This window comes from Stegodyphus dumicola, chromosome 8 (assembly GCF_044657685.1).
Source record: "Stegodyphus dumicola isolate Sdum_Otavi_A_Nest chromosome 8, ASM4465768v1".
Classification (NCBI taxonomy): Eukaryota; Metazoa; Arthropoda; class Arachnida; order Araneae; family Eresidae; genus Stegodyphus; species Stegodyphus dumicola.
In genome coordinates, this window is record NC_140775.1 from 112,718,363 (window position 1) to 112,736,842 (window position 18,480).

The 18,480-nt window shown below is 29.4% G+C and overlaps 1 protein-coding gene across 1 annotated transcript in view; it reads left to right on the forward strand.

The window, feature by feature from the left end:
- The window catches only part of LOC118193579 (solute carrier family 33 member 2-like), a 48,627-nt gene extending 30,486 nt beyond the window's left edge, over window positions 1–18,141 (forward strand). Inside the window, exon 4 of the mRNA XM_035364691.2 lies at window positions 5,802–18,141. Within this exon, the coding sequence (XP_035220582.1) occupies window positions 5,802–6,073 (272 nt within the window). The 3' untranslated portion in view covers window positions 6,074–18,141. The remainder of the gene's footprint in view (window positions 1–5,801) is intronic.
- Window positions 18,142–18,480: the final 339 nt, after the last annotated feature.

An 18,480-nucleotide genomic window follows, 5' to 3' on the forward strand; every position in this document is an offset into this window, starting at 1 on the left:
AAAATAATTTTTTCTTTTACACTGCAGAGTTTCAATGTATTTAAATAATTGTATTAAGTAAAAATATCATATAATTTGTTTCATTAGCTGATTACTGTGAATCAATTGTTTGGGAATTTCTTCATTTCATAAGCACATTTTGTTACTCCCTTAATAGTTAAAGTTTAAATTTAATGTAGTTTCACGCAGTTTATCATGCAAAAGCATAACGAATTTGCACGAATTAATTATTCCAGTTCATAAAACAAATATTGTTATCAAAGCTGAATAATGGGGAATTTGCATTACTCATTTCTGAGAATATATGCTGTACTATAAACTTTCATAGCAATGCTTAAGTTCTATTAATACCTCATATGGTAAACTGAATGAAACTCAGCTGTTTATACAACAAACTTCCTAAGTTCCATATTTTAATGAACACATATGGGGTGCAAACACTTATTTCTATACTGATTATTCTATACTGATGTTAATAATAACAGCAATAATTAGTGTATAATAATTAAAGTGAAATTTAAAAATTATTCTTAAGAATGAAACAATTAGAGTAAAAAAAGATAGCATAGATGCATGAATTTTGTAGAATCGCAAGAAAATCAAAGAAGATTCTTTGCTATCCACAAATTTCTGTAAATATAGAATGAAATCATGAAATCAGAACTATTTTTTAACTTCATTTTGAATTATTTTAATATGACTTTAGAGTAAAGAGGAGAATTTCAAAAATATGTTTTGGAGTAAAGATGAGGTAATATGAGGTGCACGCATTCTTGCTCGGAGGGAGTTCCAGTTACACAAAATAAGATATCCAAAATTCTAGTTACATGAATTATTTATTATTTATATGTTATTAAAAATTAATTAAGTCTTTTATAGGATTTCAGTTTTTTTTGCTTTGATTTAAATAATATGAAGGTATTACATTTTACAATGCATACTTTTAAAAAGTTGTTAATTTTAATCTAAATGAATCTGTACAACACAAGCCATTTTGCGGCAACTCAGGCACTTGGCAGTAATGGAGCACAAATACTGCATTAATAAGGATTTAAAAGATAGTAAAAATATTTAGGAGAAACAATTAAGAGATCTCTTTCAAATTTTAAAATCTGATGGCATATCTCTGATTCTGGACAAGTGGACTTTCTTTAAAGTGTTCATTTGATTTTTTTTTTTTTTAAATCAGAATAAAGTGGCAAAAACCCATTGATATATATTATTACTAAATTAGAATTCAAGAAACATTTTGTTAGTATTCTTTTAATTGAAGAGAAATAGATTATATGATTTCTTTAACATAAAAATTAGTTTTTTTTTTATTTATGTTTAACACAGTAAATACAAAAACATGTTTATGTCTTTCATTTTAGAATTTAAGCAATTAAAACTTCATTTTATTTATTTATTTTGGTTAACTGCTTAACAACCCTGCCCGAGATAGATTTTCCTATGAATGAGTTAACATGAGTATAGAGAACTCTTAAAAACTTTTAATTTCTTAGTATTTAAAAATTCCTCGTTCTAAAATTTGAGGAAAAAGGTCTCATTTACCTTTGTTCCTTCCTAAATTTCTTGCCCAGATTAAGCTTGCTGATTTTTATTTTGTGAAATCTGTTCAATAAAATTCTACATCTTAAAAGAAAAAAGTTTTTATTTCGACGTTACGAAACGACGTGCAGAAACATTAAATCAAAAATACAGCCAAACGTCTAACATCTTACAGTTCACAGTTTATTCCTACACTACTGAAAAAAAGACAAGGTGCAGCATCTTCTATGGGCAGTTAGCAACACATGAGCACTGAAAATTTTACGGATATTTAATGCCATTGCCTGTAATATCGAGTGGCAATCGACACTGTGCCATGCACATGTTTTCTTAGCTGTGGGAGAGATCCAAGCGGCTTTTGTGATTACCCGCTCGAAGTAATTACCCTCGAGTGATAATGGCGGTATTATTATCCAGACTGTAATGTGCCGCTATGTGTTACACAATGTTTCAGACTGTACCATACTGTCAATGACATTTATAAATCATAAAATGTATGTACTTGATTTTTACTTTAGCTCTTATTATCTATTATTACCTAAACTACAGTTCTGTGTTACTTTGGGCTAGATTTTTTTTTTTTTTTTTTTTTTGGCTGCTTCATTGAAGCCTGAGTTAACTCGGGTAATGCCATGAACCATAATAAATATCTTGTTTTTCCCCTCAAATTTTTTTTTTCCTTAAACTACATCTAGTGATATCTGTAGATAATAAAAATGGTATTAAAGGAATCAGGGATTTTTGGCATAATTTTTAATATAAATTCTGTCATTAAGCAGTTAAAATGGAAATTGGTTACATTTACATAAACATAATTCTACTACATAATTTTCTCAGAAAGAAGGCATATTTTGTATTGTATTACTGGCGAAAAATGATTTCATTTCTTGGGTACATAAATTTACAACTTTCATTAAAATAAAAAAAATTACAAAAATATAAAACTTTTCTTTTACCTACTATTTCTTTCTATTATGTAAAAGAAATATTTATTTTATGGTAAAAGGCATCATAATTATCTTGAGTTTTCAAATACTTTGACTGACTCTTCAGGATTGATTCTGCTATAAACAAATTTCCAATATAAATTTATTTTTTTGTTTGAATGTGACACAAAACACGAGGTCTGTTCCAATAAAAAGAATTCCATGAAGTTATATTTTTCCTTAAAATAGGTTTTTCTTTTTTTGGATGGTGGCAAAGGCTTCATTTTAATAAACCAGTATTTTATAATATGCAAATTTCCAAGTTATCACAATAAAATTTTTTTAATTCCTTTGTGAAAGATTTCTTTCTTAATTTTCTTAATTTTCCTAATCTTTTTTCTAATCTAATATTATTTCAGAAATTAATATCTTTCCATTGTCCATTTCTGCAAATGATGCAACAAAGTAAAACTGGATATGATTAGATTAGATAATTAAGTAGACGTAATTAAAGGTTTAGTTGTAATTTTTAAATTTCTAATGATAAAATAAAGTATCTTGAAGTAGAAGTGACATACATTCATTTAAAATAAAATTATTATTTCGGATAAAGTCTGTCGGCATGACTTAAATTTATATTTCTATTTATACTAATTTTCATTACAGTTGAATTCTGTTAATATACAGTTTTAAATTCAATTTCTTTATAAAATGAAACAACTTGTACTTTTGTACACAAATTAATATTACACTTTTTTGTCACACGTGAGAGTTTAACTTCCTTCACATATTACATTTACTTCAAGTACAGATGAAACGTAATTTTCTTATTTTTATAGTGTTATCATTTAAATAATTAATGTATCTATTTAAAAATTTAATTTAGTTATATTCCTTTAATTTCTAAGCAAGAAATACTTTTGCACAGTTTGTTGTCATGGTTTCAATATTTCAGTATGTATGTATAAATATGAGCTATTTTCTTTTAAAAGTCTAGTCCACTGGTGGCAAAGCGGTAAAGCCACTAAACGTTGGTAGTTTAGTCAGGGGTTCGAATCCCAGCTAACAGGTTGGCTACGTGGGCATTTTGATGGTTTTCCTCATGTGTAATGTATATGAGCCAGTTTCCCTTAGAAATTCCTCTTCTTAGGCAGATAGCTCTTAAATGCTTTAACATAGCCGAATAAAATAAACAAATCTTTAAAATGTCCTCCATGAAGGTATTCCTCCTCTTAGATTAGCAACTCTTGTGTGTTTTGCCATATTCAAATATTCTAACCTAAATTAACAAATATTTTTCTCTACATAAATCTGTTAATAAGGAAACTGGGTTACTGTAACAACACAAGTTAAATATCTTATATGTAAAAGCATGACATAATTTATGGGAAGGAAATAACTAATGTAATAAATTTTAGAAATAATCTCAGAAATTTACATAAAGGAAATGTGAAGGAGTTCAGCATTGTAAAGTAATGTGCAGTTTGTAAAATTATAATAATTAAACATTTTATTGTATATACATAGAACCTGGTTATGGAAATATGGCATCATCTGTAATATGATGCAAGGTTCTATGCATGGAAGTAATTAATTAATCTTTGAAATTAATTTTGGAAAATAGCAGAGTACTATGCAAAATACTGCAGTAAAATGCATAAAATAAATTCCTTTTTCACATTATCTTTTAATATTAAAAGCAATAGAAATTGAATTAATCTAGCAAATAATACTGATTTCCTAAATTAAAATTTCTAAGCAGTTAGACAAAAATGAGAGAAAACTTTTGCTAATGCCCATGCTTCTGCACTCTTGATAATACAGATGAAAGTGAATCAGTTGTCAAACCATAATATCTTTTTGTTCATAGCTTTTAAATTTTGCTCTATTATTATACATGAATTATTATTGATACTGCTAAATTTTGAAGTGAACACTGTTTATTTACATCAATGTACAATAAATAGTGCTCACTTCAAAGTTTAGCAGTGACAAAGATATTCAGTTAACAGAAGACACAGAAGTGAAAAAATGGTCATAAAAAATCCTCGAGACAAAAAGTGGTATGAACTCTTTGATCAGTCTCTCTTGATAATACTAGATACAGTAGACGGTATATGCATTCATCACAAAATATAGCTCCACAGTTTCTTAGTATCACACCAAGTAAAAACATACTATAAACTATTAATATTTTTAATAAAAATGAATAATTAAAATTGTAAGCTGTTAGCATAAAAAATTATTTATGTCAAAAGGTTTATTGAAACATTTAACAATGAATAGGGAGTGGGGGGATCAAGTTCAGTGTGCAGGAATACCTCCCATTAAAGAAGAATTTGTGAGAAAGGTCAGGGTGCGGAAGACTGAGAAATTTCTTGTGATCACGTTAAATGTTTGCAGTGACATGTATGTGACATCTGTGCGACATTCACATCCACATCACAGTGTGACATCTCTGTGGCATATTGTGGTCACAAATGCAATGTGACAAAAATGTAACATTGGGATATCGCTGTAATGTCACAGCAATTAAGGTCTGCTATATGGGTTATAGAGTTCCTCACTTTTATTCTGTTAAGTGTTGAGTAACCTAGTGAACTGCTAAGCGAATAATCGTTTAAGTCCAAGAGCAGAAACATAAACTCAAGAAGGGTTAATTAACCTTTATTTCACTCAGAGTAACATTAACAGTTGGCTTCTTTCTCAAGGTGTACTGCAAAGCTTCCACTTGGGCTTAAACTCAAAATATAAGAAATAAGAATTAACTAATGACTAACTAAAGAGTTTAGCCAAAGCTAGCATAATTCTAAACTAGTTGACCAGTAATATTAAATTAGCCAGGTAACTATCAAAAGGCACGTATTATGGCCGAGCTTAGTAACAGCTTAGAGAGATGTAGTTCAAAGGCCAACATGTGCAACTCAGGAATCCTCACTCTCTCTGGAGAAGTCAGTTGAACTTGACTTAAATACTATTCTCCTTCTCATTTCCATTTAATGTGATTCTAAAAACTCATACTGATAGGGAGTTGCAAGTTGAAGCTAGATACTATAGAAAAGAAGCATAAACTTAAAATAACTGTATAAAATTGAAATATACCTTACAGGGTATGTAATAAAGAAAAAATATATCTTAGAAATCAAAGAAACATGATATGTCTCCAAAATAATTCAATTTCTTTATGTTCAAATTTTTCATGTATTTCATTAAATTTTTTTGACATATGTTTTTAAAATTTTGTTCCTAAAATTATTATGAAATTTTAAAATCTTATTTAATAAATAAAATGTTATTATTGATATTACTTACTTATTTATTTAGTTTTCAGTGCAGCAAGTCTTTGTGCTCTAGAATTCACTGCTGGTTTAGTAACAACCTCAGTTTTCACTCTGATGATGTCTTGTTCATTGAAGGCTCCTCCTACTTTCCAAGCCACACATTATTCTGTTTTGTCATCTGTTGAAGTTGCTGGAAAATTAATCTTTTCTTCTATGAGTGGAGCTTTGATTGATTGGATGGGCTTGTCACAAGTGTATTTTATGTTTTTTATTTTATCTTCTGCAACTGTCTTAATAATTCGTTTCATTGATTAATGTCTAATCATCACTTACTATTAACTTTAGGTTAATAAATGTAATATTAGATTATTAAGAATGGCTTTAAAAAAGATATTTTGTAAGGGTGTAATAACATTTAGAGGCAATTTATTAATTTCAATAACAATAATTTTTATTGGTAATACAGAGTGTCCCATACAACCTACTGTTTCATGCTTTATAAACATAAATTATTAAATTTACATCCATGCTGTCACTGTTAGAGTAACATGATGAACACAATGACTGTGATCAATTTGTCGTCCTAGCCTGCGCTTACTTTCTTTTACAAAAGAAGCTTAATTATGTTTGAAGAATTAGAAAATAGAACTCAGGGTTCATAAAATTTCTAGGTAAGCATCCTGTGTAAGACACTATCCAAACTTAATAATTGTGCCCATTTAAAAAGAAAAATAAAAAGGCATTAGACAACATAAAGACTGAGATCGACTTGTCATTATGTTCTGCACTGACTTGCTTTTATGAAAGAAACTTAATTATATTTGAAGAATTGGTCAGAAAGCAGTATTTAAACTTCACAAAATTTCCAGATAGGCATCATATATAAAAAGCTATGCAAACTTAATAAATGAGCACATTTTTAAAAAAGGGGCATCAGAAAACATACATAAACAGAACCATATGACGAAATGTGTGACATTTCTTGCTGCTTTTTTAGCTAAATGTTTTTCATAACTTTTCCTATGTTGACCATTAATTCTATTAGGGTCAGGAGTTTGTAATGTGGGATATTTATTATTAGAAAGTTTCATTTATTCTTTTTTCAAAATTATGATGAACTGCATTTAAAGATTTAGCTATGTTCTAAATCAATATTGTACTAGAAAAACAAAACAAAAAAAAATGTATATTGATCACTTAATTGTGTAATTCAAGTTATGAAAGTCTAATAATTTGCCTCATATTTTCTTACAGTGATGGAATGGGATAGTTGAGGGAAATATTTATGGTTTTTCTCATGTGTAATACAGTCAAAAGTCGTTAATCCGGACTCGTCGGGACTTAAAAAAATTCCGGCGATTCCGGATTATCGATTTTTCCGGATTATAGATCATCACTTTAAATCTGGTAAAATGGCATGCAGAAATTATAAAATTAAAACCGTAATTTACGAAATAAAGAACAATTATGATCTAAAGGGTATCAAAATTTACAAAAAAAAGCTTAATATTTATTTGTTTACTTTATTAAACATTTCTTTCAATGTAAGTTATTTAAGTTGATTCGTTTTTTATGTGATAATACATTCTCTTTAATTCCATAAACAGACATAATTTCTTGTTCAGTTACAAAGTTCCGCTGTTCACGTCCTATAATTGCTATGTCGAGAATACCGACTAATTTGTCAATCGAAATTTTTTCATTTTCAATAACCTCTGTCACTTTCTTCGCTATCGGAAGTGACTTATAATGGCGAGGCATTTGATTTAAATCATATCAAAGATGGAGTACATCGAGATGAAATACTACATTGAGTAAGCAATTATAAGCCAAATAAAATAAAAACATCTGCCCTTAAGATAAGGATAGTGAATTCATTGCACGCCACCGCCTCGTTAAAGATAAACAAAGTTTAGATAAACAAACGTTAAAGTTTAGATAAACAAGCGTTAAAGTTTAGATAAACAAAATATATGCCTTTATCCATTTTTTGCAGCAATTCCACTTTTTGTGTAATGGGCTCCGAAAGATACTTTCGCTTTGTATATCCTTTACATATTAGTAAATATATATCGAAAATTCTATTTGACATAATCGAAAGTTCAAGCTTACTTTTATAAAATTGCTCTAACAGTCTGCAAAAAATAATAATCCGGATCCAATTCGAAGATTAAGGAACAACGCAATCTGCAACATTAACTGAAATAGATAATTAGATAATTTTAGCTTAGCTTATCCCGTCCGTTATACATTAAACGCGCTTTCATAAACGTATTTTGCGCACGCGCACACGCAAATTCGCAGCGGTAATGGTCTTACGCGCATGCGTCAACGCGACGCATGCGCAGAAAGGTTGTAGCTTTGAGGTCCGGATTATAGATCATTCCGGATTATGGGTGTCCGAATTAACGACTTTTGACTGTATAATGCAGGTCAGTTTTCATAATAAAATTGAGTATGAAAACATCCTATCCTATCGGCAGGTCGTGCTATTGTGCTTTCCATAATTGAATAATCCAGCTAAATCAAAGAAAAATAACTAATAGCTTGTTTAGTGATGCTTATCCAGACACTAATCTTCCTAGGATGCTGGAATATTTCATAATACAGGTAGGAAGTTTTGAACCCCAAATCTTGCTATTTTCACAATCATCCAGTGGAACTGCACCTCATCTACAAAAACTAAAAATACAAAGCATGTTGAATGTTTTTGTAAATAATTCATGTTTTATGAAACTAATCAAATGCTTGATTTTGTATGAGACACTTTGTGTAATCAGTTGTTTGAAACTGATAAGTCACATCTGCACAATATGAAATTATAAAAATTTAAAGAGGTAAATTTAGAGAACATGTAATGAATTTTTGCATTTGAAATTTGCTGTGTAGGACAGACCTAGATTTTGAATGTAATGTCGTTCTCTGTTCATGATACAGTGACAAGTTTTGAGACCAGATGGTTAATATTTAGCATTAACTCTGAATTGGCTAATTATTATGATTAACTTGTCTTTAGTAGCATAATTTTGTACTTAATATTTAATACTTACATGTAAGGTAATTTTAGATATTGAGTTATTATTTTGGACATAAAATTCAGTACCTTACTGATAATTTTTAAAACTGAACATTATTATAGGAAAATTTATAAAATTTTTTTGAAAAATCGTGGAAAGACTCATATAAAGCACAAGAAACTGTTATACTTAAAACAACAAATTTTTATTGCTTACAAAATTAACATATTTGTATCTATTTTATAACTAACATCTGTAATTTTTTTATTTGCCTCAACTCTATAACCTATGTGTTGTCCTTTTCTGTTGAACTGAATATCTAATAATTATGAGTTGTTAAAACAGTTATGATTAAAAATTAAAAAAGGCCAATCATTTCATTAAATTATACTGAGACATTCCACAAAATAGCTTCTAGCTTCTTCCCATTGTGTTGATTATATATTTTTTAGCTTATATGTATGTATGTATGTATATATATATATCATTTTTTTAAATAAATATGTATATATATATATTTATATATTTAAAAAAACGATTGTTAATTTTGAAATGAAGAAAAAATCAGAATTGAAAAGACCTATGATAATATCTATAAAAAGTAGAAATTGAAATTTCAAGATGAAACATTTACATGAATTTCCTGTGTGGGTAAGATGAATGAAATAAATTTTACTTACTATATAACTTGTCATGTTAACCATTGCTTGTTAATGTTACATTTCTTTAATTAATTGTAAAGTAAATATGAATGCACAATTGTAAATAAACTTGCTAATATAATCCCATTCATAAACTTAATCATTTGAACTTTATTTTTTCCCAGTTTGTAAAGGCTCAATTAAACTGTTATCAGAATATATAGTTTCTATTCTATGTATTCTGAAATCAAGTAGTTGAGTCCAGTAAAAATGCAAATTTTGTAAGAAATCCCATTCACAGGAAAAATTTATACTGAGGTTTCCTGTTTAGAATCAATATATATGAGGTAGGAAAACTCAATAATTGAGTTATTTTTATGTAAATTATATCAAAATCTTGAATTAAATCTCTTAAGAATATTTGAATTATAGTTGGCTATTTCAAGTTAAATTCAAGGTGTAGTTGGATAAATCAGATGATAGGAAAAAAGTGCGAGTTACCAATCAAAAAAATATAATGAACTTTATAACATGAAATGAAAGCCTAAGTATACATATGTATTGCAACTAAAACTTAGGCTAATCCTACATAACTCAATGTGTTCAGAGGAAATCTCAGAACTTTTTCTTGAAGTATGTCAAATTAAAATCATATTTAAAAAACAAGTCTAAAAACATAACTGGGTGTATATGTATTGTATATGTATGTTATGTCCACACATAGTGACAAAAAATGGCAAAATATATGTTAAGTTATTGTATAACTTCAGTGTGGCATGTTTACCATAATATAAAAATTTTAGTGTTTGTTTAAAATTGAGAAAAATTGCAAGAAATATTAATCAAATATTTTTTTTTTAATTTTTCTGTAAGGTGCAGAGTAACTTGAATCCAGCTGATGTATTTCAACTTATATTATCACAATAACACAACATCTTGGCATGGTTTGCAAGAAAGGGATCAGTAGGGTGGAGAACGCCTTTTCACATAATCAGCCACAATTAAACATTAAAAAATTCTGGAACCCTCACAAAGATGTCTTTGGAAGGTTCTTCAAATTTCCATTTTTCATTCTGTGAATGGAAGAATTGTAACATTTTTTCAGGGATGGAAAAATCCTTAAAGATTTTTATTTGGAAACTAAGCAATTTCATGCCTTTTCTTAAAATAATGCTCATCATATTTATATTACAGCAAATCAAATTAAGGTAAAACTCTAAAATTATCACCCATAGTTCCAGATGATTTTAGTCTTCTGTAAAGAAAATCATTTCAGACAGCTGATATATAAAACCAGTATTTATTTATATCCTTTGAATACTGGTCATTTTTAGAGGTGGTTCTTATGAGAGCATTCACTGTATATGTTAGGTTGAATAATAATTATAAACTTGCTTGTTGATAATTCCTCTCATTTGACAATAATTGATAATTCCTCTTGTTTGTTTTATTGTGATGTATTTTACTGTTTATTGCTTCTTTCACTTTAAGATTGTTAAGTCTACTGCCATTGTGAAGAGCTTTGTGCTGTGTAAGTCTATTGTGATACTGAACCACCTAAATTATTCTTGATTCTAGGTATTTCTCATAAAAATATGTGATAGATGCACCTGCTTATAAACTTGCTGTGATCACTTAGTCTAGATCAATACAAAGTGTATGATTAATTGGAAATTGTCCACAGCTGGTTAATGGCTCCAGCTAGATCAGCTGGTAGAGTATTTCTTCGTAGATGTGGTTTGATCAAGACTGCAATTTAATATTTTTCATTAACACTGAATAAAACCCCTGTAAACAGCTACTTGGCAACAGATGCCTGGAGTAGGCAGGAGTTGGAAAATGTTGTCACATCATGGTCTGATGAACTAGTCTGTATCAAATTAGACCCATGGTTGAGTATAAATTAAACTCATAAGTAGTTTTAGGTAGCTCAATGGTTAAGCACTTAATTGCAGAGGGAATTCACTAGAACCTGATCCTTTATTGCTTCTCCATTAACCCTTCAGATGGACAAGCTAGAAACAGAGCTGTTACATCAACCTATATTTTAAGATCTTATATCTAGTCAATGTTTTAAAATATTTTCTTCAATGCATTATAGCTTTTTTAATATATGTTTTTAATTTAAATGATTCAGTTTTGCATAAATGTTTTGTTTTTCCACAAAATTTCATATTTTATTTTTTATACAGGTATGTACACTTTTTTGTTTTGCATTATTTATTATTATTATTATCATTATTGTATTTGTATATATAAGTAAATCTTATTTTTGTCATATTAATCAGGATAATTTTTAATTTCTTTTTAACAGTATTCTTAACCAAAATTAGTGAAATGCTTTTTAATCCAATAAAGGAGAGCTTCAGCTTTCTACTAGTTTTTTAATCTATGTAACATTTTAGAATCATTTCGGACAGCATTTTAAAATTTTTTATATTGTTGTAAATTTAGTTAAGTTTCTGTTTCTGTGTTATGCATTTGTATTTCTAGCTGTACAGTAATCCCTTGACTTGCATAATGCATGACTTGTGTAAGGCACATAATTGTAACATTCAAACTGAAACTGTTGAGTTGACACAAGAATTATCACAAGCATCAGAGCCATGTAGGCAATTGGCAGAGTAGTTAGAGCTGAAAGTAGGGATAATTTTGATGTTAAAAAGATTCTTTTATGTTATTATGAAAAGTTTCCTAATATTGATTTTATTCAGTTGGAGGCATTTTGAAGTAAATAATGTGGCAGTTGAATCACGAGTTCCAGGCATTTAACACTAGAACAGTGGCAGTTTTGGTATACCTAAGACCACGGGCTGGGTTAAATTAACTCCAATTAATAAAAACCTATGTTGTTATGTTAAAAGTACGCTGTAATTATTTGGCAATGACATTTATTCATTTTTAACATTAAATTGTTATAATAAGTGATAAAAAATAATAAGATATTAAAATATGGAATATTGTGTACAGTTAGTAAAATATAGAGACAACTTTAATAGAAATGTTTAGTTTCTTTTATCAGTCAAAACTTCCTACACAATTCATGCACATTTTGGGCAACTTCTTTTTATATATATATTATTATATTATTTTATATATATATTTTGTACACTTTCCACATATCGGTATTTTACAGTCAAAACAAGTATCTACAGTTTTGTTTCTACACTTGAAAGTTTGGCAATGAACCCTTTTTTGTATCTGCGATATTGTTCAGTAGTATCCGCTTTTGTCTGTGTATCTGGCTTGTACTTTCTTTTGTGAATATATGCGCTATGCAACTGTTCAATGAGTTGTTGAAGATATTCTCTCCTCATAAGTTTTTTCCCAGCAACTTCTTTATATAAATCCATGAATTAATCCCTGCAATATCAAGAATATTGTAGAATGCATGAACTGGCCACCTCCTTGATCCTGCCTTCACAGAATATTTCCGAGCCATTTGGTCGGCAATGTCAACACCAAATTTTGTTAAGTTTTAAGATGATATTGTTTGTGGAAGCTCTTTTTCGTGATTATTGTCGATATCGACTTAACTGTGGGATTTTGTACTGTGGGATATCAACTTAACTGTGATATGTATTGTTAACTGTGGGATGAAGGGAGCTCAATAATAAGACGTTTTTGCTGGTTTTTCCCTGATAAACTGCCAAAATTATATCATCATGCCCCAGTAACAATGTATCGTATAATGGCATCTTTACTTTTTTTCCACAAATTCAGATACTTCTTTCCAATTTTGTTTCATCATTCCAGTTAAACTAGTGTTCTTAGTTTTTAACATTTGGTACAGATTTAGTTGTAGTGAAAAAATTATCTGTAGTGATATTTCTTTCTTTATTTTTGAAAGGTTCTATCAAACTCAAAATGATGTATTCAGAGAGAGATAGGTTTTTCAGGATGTTCCTCATCTTTACCCAAATACCAAAACCATTGAGCACGTATTTACTATCAACATCAGCGGCAAGTCAGAACTTGATGCCAGATTTCTCTGGTTTACTTGGCATATATTGTGTGAAACAAAATTTAGCTTTAGACAGAAACAGCTGTTCACCAATAGTTATATATGGTTCTGGTTTATAGCAAATTATTGATTTTTTTCAGAAATGAAACAGAATTTATCTGTTTGAAGGCATTCAGATCGTGTGGTTTTTATGTTGAATGGCAGAAAGTTCTCTGAATCTATCTCTCGCCATAGTATTGTGGAAAAAAGGTGAAACGCAGACTATCAAGCTCTAGATTATTTGCACCGTATATACCTCGAGCATACAAAATTGATATAAAAGCATCTAGTTCATCTAAAGTTGTTGACCATTCATTTTTTCCCAGTTGCCTGTGAGCTTCTTCTTCTCTACAATTTATGATATGACAAAACATAGGCTCATCTATAAGTAGCCTCCATGAACTAATTGCATAGCTATTTTCAATATTTTGCTTTGCATAACTGGTTGGGCCACTCTTTTCTCTGAAAACATTATGTTCAGCAATTCTTCCACACATACAACTTCCAGAGGTGATGCTTTCTCAACACGTTCCATCATTTGTAACAAAAGTTCCAGAGTTCATTTTATCTGGATTTGAATCCGATAACTTTTTACATTTATTTACACATTGTTTTTTCATCTCAGAAGTGGTTTTTCTGCTAGTACATTGAACAGGAAAATTAGATATGGTATCTTCATCCGAGGAAATGTTTCTTCATCTGGAGGCACATATTCATCATTGCTGAAAGCAATTTCTTCATCATTATCATTTTTGGATTCATTTTCCGATAATTGCCGCATATATTCAAGGCTCTCACTAACTGTTAATTTATGCATATTTCTTCCAGCCATTTTCACCTAAGATCAATTTTATCTCCGTGTGTAAACAAGGTGGCAAAAATCGAACAAGCTGGTACACTCAACCTATCTCCAGGGCAATGCGAACAACCAGTTGTGCAGTCATAAAGAACCAGATGTGTGCCCGTTAGACTACCGCATTGACTATGGTAGTATTGCACTACATTCTATTCAATAGGCTAAAACAAAAAATATCTGAGAGAGAACATTCCTTGAATACGCTAACCAGAGGCATTTTTTCCATACGGAATGATAATGGGAGTGGGTGGGGTCTGCAACACTGACTACTACTACTACAACAAAATTCTCAGCTGCTCTTCTGTTATCAGTAACAGTCTACTGGCCGTGAAGTATTGTTCTACTTACTGCTGGGAAATAGAAAGGGGACTGAAAAAGCTTTTCCCATTTCAGGAAACATTGAATTGCAAATTTAGTATTTGTGATTATAATGGGGTCAAAATGACCCATTCCGCAGTTTTAGGTATAAGTATTAAAAAAAAAGAAGAAGAAGAAGTATTTAACGTATTATATTTTCACAGATTATTATTGGTATAAAAATAGGAAAAGTCAAGAAATGTTTTACAATTCCATTAGTAACTTTTTGAGAAAATCGGAAACAAAATTGCTTTTGGGTCAAAATGACCCCATCTCCGGTTCTAGTGTTAAAAATTTACAACAAAAGGACTTTCTGAGGATTTTAACCTAATAGATATGGTGCCATCAGAATTAAAAACCAATGAATTTTGAGAATTTTAACAGCCATCCTAGCTACGAGGTCATCTATGAACACAAAAGGCATGTGACCACACAATCTACTCTCGGCATGTTTGTGGCATGCCTTTTATGACAAAATCAAGATGACAACTTATATAATTGCTACTTTTTTAGGCTTTCTACATTAACAGGGGTAGAAATTTCCAGAGAACAATATTTCTGTTCACAACCGTTTGTCCTTAGTTCCAGTTCTCCCACCGTAGAGCTCAATTAACTGTCAAGAGACTCTATTTGAAATGCATAATTTCCCTTTGTCTTTACATTCTTTTATATATATTTAATATTTTTTATAATTTATATTTAAGTAAATACTGTTGCATGATATTTCATATATAAAATAATATTGTGCAACTTATAAACATCTATATTTATATGTTATAATAGTAAAAAATACTGCAATTACTTATAAAGTTTCAATTAAGCAATTTACAAATTAAAGCTACATATAGACTGATATAAGCATTATTTATGTAATTCAGGGGGTTACTCTATATATATTTGTGTGTGTATGTGTGTGTATACTATTTATTGATCTGAAGTATTTCTAATGAAGATTACTTAGTGTTATTCAGCTTATAAGTATTATATGGCTGAACCTGCTATTAATACATGGGACTAAGGCATTTATCTGTTATCAGGAGTTTTTTGCTTAATGGAACATCTGGAAATGATTTGTGCTATGAATGGAAGGTATTAAAATTACAGAAATAAGAATGCAATACCATAAATAATAGTAAAAATATATATAATTAAATATTAATGATTTAATTTGAAAATTATTACATAAAATAAAAAATGTAGAGTAAAAGGAAAACAATGGATTTCCTGTTTTTTATGAAGAAAGCATAGCAAATATACATTGTTATATTTATTAGAGATAATTTCAAAAACAGTTTCTTTTACTTGAAGGTTTTCCCCTGCTTCTCTCTCTTCAAGGAGAATTTTCAGTTTGTCAAGTCATCAAAATCCCAGTGGTTACATAAATAATATTAGGCCCTAAGTATTTCGCTGTATCTATGCTATTTGGCACATTATTTGCCTCAGTTGTGTGTTTTCTTTTACATTATCTTCTTTCTTTATTTTTCTTTGTGAAATATTTTATTTCTGAGCTTGGTTCTTCTGTACATAAATTTTTATCAACTGCTATATAATTTACAGTATTAAGTTTACATTAAAAAGTTCTTCTAAAAAAGACCTTTTGTTATTTGATTCTCTTTCTGATCATAATCAAATTGGTAAAATTAAAATAAGTATCACCTTCAAGAAACACATTTGAACACTGCTTGAATTAACAAATTGTAATAACCTAGTAAGCCATTTTAAAAAAGGATAACAGATTTTGTTGATACCTGGTTATCTAGATTGGTTGAAATTTTTAGTAAAATATGATGCAATAGCACTTTTTTCTTAGTTCAGTGAATCTTAATTCTCAAATTATTCCTTGAACAGAGAGTTGGTACACAGATGTAAGGTTAAATGGGGAAACAATATAATTACGTTTTTCATATCAACTGTGTTTGCATAGATTACAGTATTATTCATGAAAAGTTAGCCACCTTTTTATTTATTTTTTACATATCTGAGTCATACTCAATTGCTATAAATACAGATGCTGTCTCAGCTGATTTGCTGGCCATACAGTGCATACCAATTTATTTTCTTGAAATATTTTAGCTATTTTTTTTCTTTCTGTAGCAGCTACTATTTGAAAATCATCTGTCACTTGTAGATGTAAATACTTTCAGTTTTTCATATAAAGTCTTGGCTTGTATCATTTTTCTTTTTTTAAGCACATTTATTTTCCAGTAATACTCTAAAATAAAGATTCATTCAGATTTTAAGTGCCTTTTTTGCACAAGCTTTCAAGTTTTCTTTCCGTTCTACAGCCGATTGAAGGTGTTCTGATATAGTTTGGCGATAAACTCATTTGAATTACACATATTGACTTATCTGGAATTTTTTTAAATAGATGTTAGAAGCTTTGAAGTTGGTCTTTCCCATAATTCAATAACTTCTCTTAGATTTATATATATATATATTTAGCTTTCCAGTTGCAGGAATATTGCCTGTATGTAGAGAAGGAAATGAGTTGAAGCCAACTGAATTAATATCATTTATCTTAATTTTATTATTTTTGCACTTTTATTACTATTTATAGCTTTTTTTAACTTCTTTGTTTCTCACTTTCATTTCATCTTTTAACATTAATGCTTTGCTTTTAGATGGCATAGCATAGAATCAACTAAGAATCAGATCGGCATCTAGATATATTATTACTTCCATCAATATCAATAAATTCAGTAAAAGTAAAGTAATAAATATTCAGCACATGGTTTATTCTAAGAATAGACTGTTTTTATTTTATGGAATTCGTTTTAAGCATTCATTCTTTACTTTTTGGAATTGGTCCTGGCATACTGCTCTCATTTTTACAACCCTCCCACCAGTTCTTTCTTTATATTTCTCAATTCAGTATTTTTTCGGTCAGCACTTTTCTCTCTTGTTTGGTTGAAATAGACTGATGATCTGTTTTGCAGATCCAGGAACTTAGAAATTACTTGGTAATGGAAAATGCCTAAGAAATTGTAGTGTCCATTAATGGAAGTTTCAGCCATACTGTTGTTCTCTGTGTGCATATACACAGTCAAACCTCAGTGCTATGTCAAGTTTGATTCAGTTGGGATTTCTTTTACATTGGAGTAAAAAAGAGAAAGAATATTTTATTAAATTAAGCATTAAGTGTTGAGAAAGAAAGAAATATTTTATTCATGTGCACGTAATTTTTCTACATTTTAAAATCGCTTCTAGTTAGATATTCATGTATAATTAAAAATAAAAAATCCTCTTTTCAGGTTTGCAATGCCAAATTTTTTTCTCTACTATTTTTTAACATTTTAGTTTAAATAATAAAAAACAGAGCAATCTGTATACGGAATACTGAGGAATTCTAATAACAAGTGGTGCATAGAGAATGCTTAGTTTATATTGTGCATGGAGAAATAAATGATATGACATTATCTCATTTCAGAAGTCAAACAACAAAAATCAGCGTTATATTTTCAAATTTTCACAGGACTAGTTTCGATGGTTTTACCGAACCACCACCATCAGCTGCAAAAGCACAAATGAACGAGATAGGATATAATGATCAGATAAGATAAGAAAGCCTGGAATAAAATAAGTTAGTGGTGCCATCTGTTGATGAAACCAAAACTAAAACATAATTTCTTTAAAGGCCGAAGGCAAAGATGGATTGGAATTAGGATCGTTAACTAGAACATAAAGATTTTTTTGAATGTGTGTAATCCTAATTCCAATCCATCTTTGCCTTCGGCCTTTAAAGAAATTATGTTTTACTTCTTTTTTCAATCAACAGATGGCGCCACTAACTTATTTTCTGTCCAGGCTTTCTTATCTTATTTGATCATTATATCCTATCTCGTTCATTT